Source organism: Elephantulus edwardii, unplaced genomic scaffold, assembly GCF_000299155.1.
Source record: "Elephantulus edwardii isolate Elephantulus edwardi_28Jun2011 unplaced genomic scaffold, EleEdw1.0 scaffold00311, whole genome shotgun sequence".
Taxonomy (NCBI): Eukaryota; Metazoa; Chordata; class Mammalia; order Macroscelidea; family Macroscelididae; genus Elephantulus; species Elephantulus edwardii.
This window is the reverse complement of record NW_006400061.1, coordinates 945463-952215: the sequence shown is the minus strand read 5'-3', so window position 1 is coordinate 952215 and position 6753 is coordinate 945463. Positions and strand designations below refer to the sequence as shown.

The 6753-nt window shown below is 39.2% G+C and overlaps 1 protein-coding gene across 1 annotated transcript in view; it reads right to left on the bottom strand.

Annotated features, from left to right (window-relative positions):
* SCLT1 (sodium channel and clathrin linker 1) overlaps positions 1–6753 on the bottom strand; it is a 258430-nt gene that overhangs the window by 61176 nt on the left and 190501 nt on the right. The window contains exon 14 of the mRNA XM_006901160.1: positions 280–354. Within this exon, the coding sequence (XP_006901222.1) occupies positions 280–354 (75 nt within the window). The remainder of the gene's footprint in view (positions 1–279; positions 355–6753) is intronic.

Below are 6753 nucleotides of genomic sequence, written 5' to 3'. Positions count from 1 at the left end.
AAATTCATTGTATTCCAAAACAGAGTTTCTGAACTTATATTTTTAAGTTAAAAATTGTGGTCACTTTTGGAAAGAAATGCATGCAGGTAATATTCGTATTTAAATTGCAGACTCTGAATATATTCCAAAAGAAAAATAAAAACACTCACCAGGAGAATACTTATTAAGTAAGGGGGTTGCTAGTAAGTAGACTAGTAGGAGAGTATGATGGAAGCAGACAGTAATGTTGAACATTTGCAGTTTGGTTTTAGGTAGTTACTTTTTCCTTTTTCTTTTTACCTTTTCTAGCTCTTCTTCCACTGCTTTTTTGTCTCTAATGGCTCGTTCAATTTGGCCTTGTTTTTCGGAACACTCCTATAAATTCAAGACATATAAATATAGATGATAAAAATTTAAGAAAATAAGGAGATATAAAATTGTTTGTTCAAATGAAAACACCGCAGTTACCTTTTAAAAAAAAAACTAATACATGAATTAAAAAGGAAAAAAGAAAAGTTCAATTTTCAAAGAGCTACACATCCCAAGATTTTAGAAACTGCCTCCGGCTACACAATATTTGTTGTTGCTATGTTTGTCCTAGAGAGGGTGAAACCAGGTTGCTCCTTGGAGGCAAGGATTCTGAGGCTTCATTTGACATACTTTGGGCCTATTGCAAGGAGGTACCAGTCTTGGAGCGGGACATCATGTTTGGAAGGGTGGAGAAACAGTGCAAGAGAGGAGGACCCTCAAAGAGATGGATTGACTCAGTAACTGGGGTAATGAGAGTAGGTATGTTAAGAGACTATAAGGTTGGCACAAGACAGAAGTTTCAGGGCTATTGTACACAGGGTTGCTACAAGTCGTAAGTGACTCGATGGCATATAACAACAACATGTACCCTCAAGTCAGAAACATCTCATAGCTGACCCTCCAGTGGGTTTTCAGAGGCAGTAAAATGCATAAAAGGAGACAGCATATCTGTCTTCTGTGAAACAGCTGGTGGACTAAAACTGCTTTTGGGTTGGCAGTACAACTTCTTACCACTAAGCCACCAGAGGTCCCTAGAGATAGTAGAAAGTTGTAAGTTAACAGACTAAGTGTGTGATAGAGGTTGGGGAAATTAAAAAGGAAAGCAATAAAGAAATTATTGTTATGTGGTGTCAAGTCGAAAATGACTCATAGTGAACCTATGAACAATAGCTTTGAATCCTACCCTATCATATACCAATCTCACGGTCTCTGACACATCTGCCACACTTAACAGTCACTGTGTCAATTCATCTCATCCAGGGTCTTCCTCTCCTGCCTTGACCCTTCACCAATCAAGGAATGATGCCCTTTTCTAAGGACTAATCCCTCCTGGCAACACAGTCAAAGTATGGGAGCAGAGTTTCAAAATCCTTGCCTCCAAGGAGCAACTGCTTTCACCCTTTCCAGGAAAGACCTGTTTGTTCTCTTGGCAGTTTATGGTATGTTCAATATTCTTCTCCAGCACCACAACTCAAAGAAATAAAAATTCTTTTTCTGTCATCAGTTATTGTCCAGCTCTCTGATACACAACAAGTAATTGTGAAGGCCATGGCTTGGATTAGGCACAGCTTAGTCTCTAGATTGACAATGAGGCTCTTTTTTATTGTTATAATTAATTTTAATGAAAATTTACAGAGATTTTGGATTTCCATTCTTTCATTCATTCTTGAACTTTTCTCCCTGTGCACCCCTCCCCCCAGTTAGCTCTTCTCTTTGAAATGTAAAAGAAAAATTCTTTCATTGTTATACAATCCCTCTCCCCAAGTCCCATGCCTATATGCAGCCTTAGTTCTGGACACCTGTCATGACAATAATACCTAATCACATATCCCTTTTAAATAGTTCTCTTCCTTATCCGTTTCAATGCAGTATACAAAGTTTATCCCATCTTTCGACATTGAGGATCTTTAATACTCTGGAGAGGTCTCTGACAGCAGACTTTTCCAAATGCAACTAGTTTTTTGATCTCCTGATTGCTGGTGCCAAGAGTGCTATTAGTGGATCCAAGCAGGATGAAATTCTTAATCTCAGTCTATTCTCCACCTGTCATAAGGCAGTCAATTGGACCAGTGGTGAGAATCTCTGATTTCTCGATGTTGAAATGCAATCTATATTGAAGACTTCAGTCCTTGACCTTCTATAGGAAATGCTTCAGGTCCTCCTCAGTCTCAGCAAGCAAAGATGTATCATATGCATAATGGCATAATGTACAGGTTGCTGATGAATCTTCCTCCAAAGATGTATCATATGCATAATGGCATAATGTACAGGTTGCTGATGAATCTTCCTCCAATCCTGAAGTTGCATTTCTCCTCAGAAAGTCCAGCCTCACAAATTATCTGTTCCACACATAGATTGAAAAGGTATGGGGACACGTCCTTGACACATGCCTTTCCTGATTTTGAACCATACAGTATTTCCTTGCTCTGTTCAAACGACTGCTTCTTGTTCGTGGCTGAAAGCAAAGAGTAATCAGAATAGTGTCTATTTGTGTTTTATTGACTATGCAAAGGCAGTTTACTGTGTGGATCACAAAAATTTTGGCTAACATTGAGAAGAATGGGAATTCCAGAATACTTGACTGTGCTCATGAGAAAGCTATGTTGTTGTCGAAGATAACTCATAGTGACCGTGTGAACAAAAAAAAATCTGAAGTCTTTTTGTATCTATTGTTGTTTTTCAAAGGGCATAGAGTTTCCAGAGGCATGTTGTTTAGGAAACAGACGACACACTTGCTTCCAAATATGTCTTACTCTGGGAGCTCCACCAAACATTGTCCACCATGGGTAACCATTATGGTATTTGACACCCCAATGGCACAGAGTTCAGCATCATAGCCACTCCAGGTTATCTCAGTACAGCAAACTGACAGACTAGTGCTGCACCAGTGAGAAGAATGCTCCTCTAAATTATAATTACACTAGCCAGAGGGCCTACGCGACTTTTAAATACAAAGGCCCTCAAGGAGGTGGTGGTGACTCTAAACAAGAGGCTTAAATAAAAAATAACCAAACAAGCCAAATAACCCTCACCCAAAACAAAAGATCCCACCTTTCAGAGTAGAACTGCTGCCCCCAGTCTCCCTTTCATTTGTTCTTGTAACCTATTAATGGACCAAAAAGCAATAGTCTGAACAGAACAAGGAATGAACAAACAGTACCTTTTTCTTATGGAATTGTTGGCAACAAGTTTTCACACAAGTTTTATTTTACATATATCCTTACCATATATTTTAAAAAGGGAAGAAACAACACCCTGACAGACAATATACGGCCTGAAAGACATATGGATACATAAATAAAAATTATTTGTTTCTTTATAAATAACCAACGGAACTACTACTTACATTGCTTTATGAACATAAAACATTTTTTCCCACAAGGTTTTAATTAGAAAATTCAACAAATTTATCAACTCATGACATTTAATATTTTACTAATTAAAGTAGAGCCATTATGAACTGTATCTGACTCCACAGCACATAGTAACAACATTAGAAGTAAGTAAAAAATTAACACGGTTAACAGCTATTATTTTTTAGTTGTTTTGGGATTTTTTACAGTAAGAGAAAAAAGGTAGTTATTCTTGGTAATTGTGAATCAGGCTTTGGATGAACAGACAATACTGAGAACATTTCATTATTCCTACTACTGCTGTTACTGTTACTGCTGTCAAATCAATTCCACGTTATAGTGGTCCTATGTGACAGAACAGAATTGCCTCACAGGGCTTTTTTATGGGCAGCAGATCTTTGGCAAAGAGATGAAATCCCTTGAATGTGGAAGAGACAGCCTCTTTTACAAATGGGGCTGGGAAAAATCTATTTGCAGAAAATGCAAACAAGACCTAAACCCCATAGAAAAGAACAAATTTGAGATGGATCAAGAATCTAGGTGTAAAACCTAAAACTATAAAGGTCATCAAAGAAAAAATTGGGGTATTAGGAGGTCCTAATCTATTGTATAAATAGACTATAAAATATAGCCTACAATGAACAACTAGTAGAGAATAAACTAGAAACCAGGGGCCTTCTGAAAAGATCCTTATGTGCATCAAAAGTTTTTTTTTTAAAATCTACACATTTGGAATAAAAAAAATGGTAATGCAGCATCTGACAAATAACTAGTCTCTGAAATGTACTGTTGTTGACTGCCTTTGAGTCGAGCACAACTCATAACAACCCTATGAACAAAAGGCTTGAAGCCCCTCTAAAACTATTGGCATTTATCAAAGTTCACAGAGTTCCCAGAGGCATATTGTTTAGGAAGTGGTGCCACTTTTGCTTCCAATATTCCCTCTTAGTCCCTATAAATATATGTACACCCCACTAACCATTTACCTCTTCACAGGACCATGAAGCAGAAGACCCATCAGTGGTGACATATGCAAAGTTGAAGCACTGCATTCTCAAGCAGAAAAACATCCCTCCTACCTCACAAAGGTCTGAGGACATTTCACGGCTTCTAGTATGTACATTAAACTCACTCTATGCTGAGCCCACATAGGGCAAGGCGTGGCTCCTGGCCACCAGAGACATACGAGAGAACTAGAGGAGTTTTAAAATAAAAAAAAAAAAAGAAAGAAAAGAAACAACATTCAACACCTCAACAAGAAAAACACCCCAGTCCAATTAAAAAACAGGACAAGAACTCTTCACTTTAAGGAGATTTTGTGATAGCCAACACCACATGAAGAAATGCTCAACATAATTAGCTACTACAGAGATGTATATCAAAACAGTGAGAGACCACATTGTCCAGAAACAACTTGTTGTTGTTATGTGCAGTCGAGCTGCCTGCAATTCACAGTGACCCGATGCACAACAACCCTAAATCTTGCTCTATCCCTTGCCAACCTTATTGTCTCCGACATAGCCAAACCTATTACCCCAGTCATTGATTCAATCCATCTCATTGAGGGTTTTTCTGTCCTGTGCTGTACCTCCACCCTCCCAAGCATGACATCCCTCTCCAAGGACTGATCTCGTCTTGCAACATGTCCAAAGTATTTCAGATGAAGCTTGAGAATCGTTGCTTCCAAGAAGCAGCTTGGTCCCAACCTCTCTAGGACGAACTTGTTTGTTCTCCTAGCAGTGAACGGTATATTTAATACTCTTCTACAGCACCACAGCTCAAAGGCATAAACTCTCCTTCTATTCCTAGTCATTGTCCACCTCTCTGATACATACTAAGTAATTAAAGGCCATGGCCTATATCAGGAACACCTTAGTCTCCAGAATGACAACGTTGCTCTTCAGTACTTTGGAGAGGTCTCTGACAGCAGACTTTCCCAATGCAATTCATCTTTTCATTTCCTGGCTGTTGGTAGCAAGAGTGTTGACTGCAGAGTCAAGTAAACTGAAGGTGTCAACAACTTCAATCTCTTCATCATCTATCATGATGCTGCCAATTGGCCCAGTGATGAGAATCTTCATTTTCTTGATGTTGTGCTTCAATCCATACTGAAAGATGCAGTCCTCGACCCTCTGCAGCAAGAGCTTCAGGTCCTCCTCAGTTTTAGCAAGCAGGGCTGTGTCATCTGCATAATGCAGATTGTTGATGAGTCTACCTCCAATCCTGATTCCACACACTTCTCATAGAGCCCAGCCTCTCGGATAATCTGTTCCGCATATAGACTGAAAAGATATGGAGATAGATCACATCCTTAACACACTTCCTTCCCAATTTTGAGCCGTGCAGTGTTTCCTTTTCTTTCTTCTAACAACTGCCTCCTGGTCCAAGTATAGGTTTCGCATAACACTAGCCAATTTCAATAAGATGGTACCTAAGAAATGCTGGTGAGAGTATGGAGAGATGATAACTTCCAAACTGCTAATGAGACTATAAAATTATGCAGCCACAAAACAGTTTGATATTACTTTAGAAATATAATATCCAAGTTGGGAATAGAAATACTATTTGATCTACTAATCCCACTACTAAGTGTTTATCCCTTAAGAAAGAAGAGTTATAATACAAGCAAATGAATACATACTAATAAGCACTGCATCATTTTTTAATAATAGCAAAGAAATGGAACCAACTCAAATGTCCATCAAAAAAGACATGAATCATTAAAGAAACTATGGCACATACATACAATTGGAATATTGTTGTTGTTTTTGTTGTTATGTGCTGTTGAGTCACTTGCAAATCATAGCAAGCCTATGTACAACAGCCCTAAACGCTGTTCTGTACTGTAATAATCTCATTGACTCCGACACACTCATCCCGATGACCCCAGTCACCAAATCAATCCACCTCCTAGAGAACCTTCCCCTCCTGCGCCTGCCCTCCACCTTCCCAAGATTGATGTCCTTCTCCAAGGACCAGTCTCTCTTTACAACATGACCAAATTATGTCAGAATCCTTGCCTCCAAGGAGCAGCCCAGTTTAACCCTCTCCAGGATGAATCTATTTCCTTAGCAGTCCATGGTACCCTCAATACTCTTGTCCAACACCAAAGCTCAAAGGCACCAATTCTCCTTCTATCCTCCTTGGTCATTGTCCAACTCTCTGATGCATAACAAGCGATTGCAAAGACCATGGTCTGTATTAGACGCACCCTAGTCTCCAGAGAGACACCGTTTCTCCTCAGTACTTTAGAGAGGTCCTTAACAGCAGACTTTCATATCGCAATACGTTTTTTGATTTCCTGGCTGCTGGTGCCAAGACTGCTGATTGTGGAGCCAAGCAAACTAAAGCTGTGAACAATCTCAATCTCTTCACCATCCATGCTGATGCT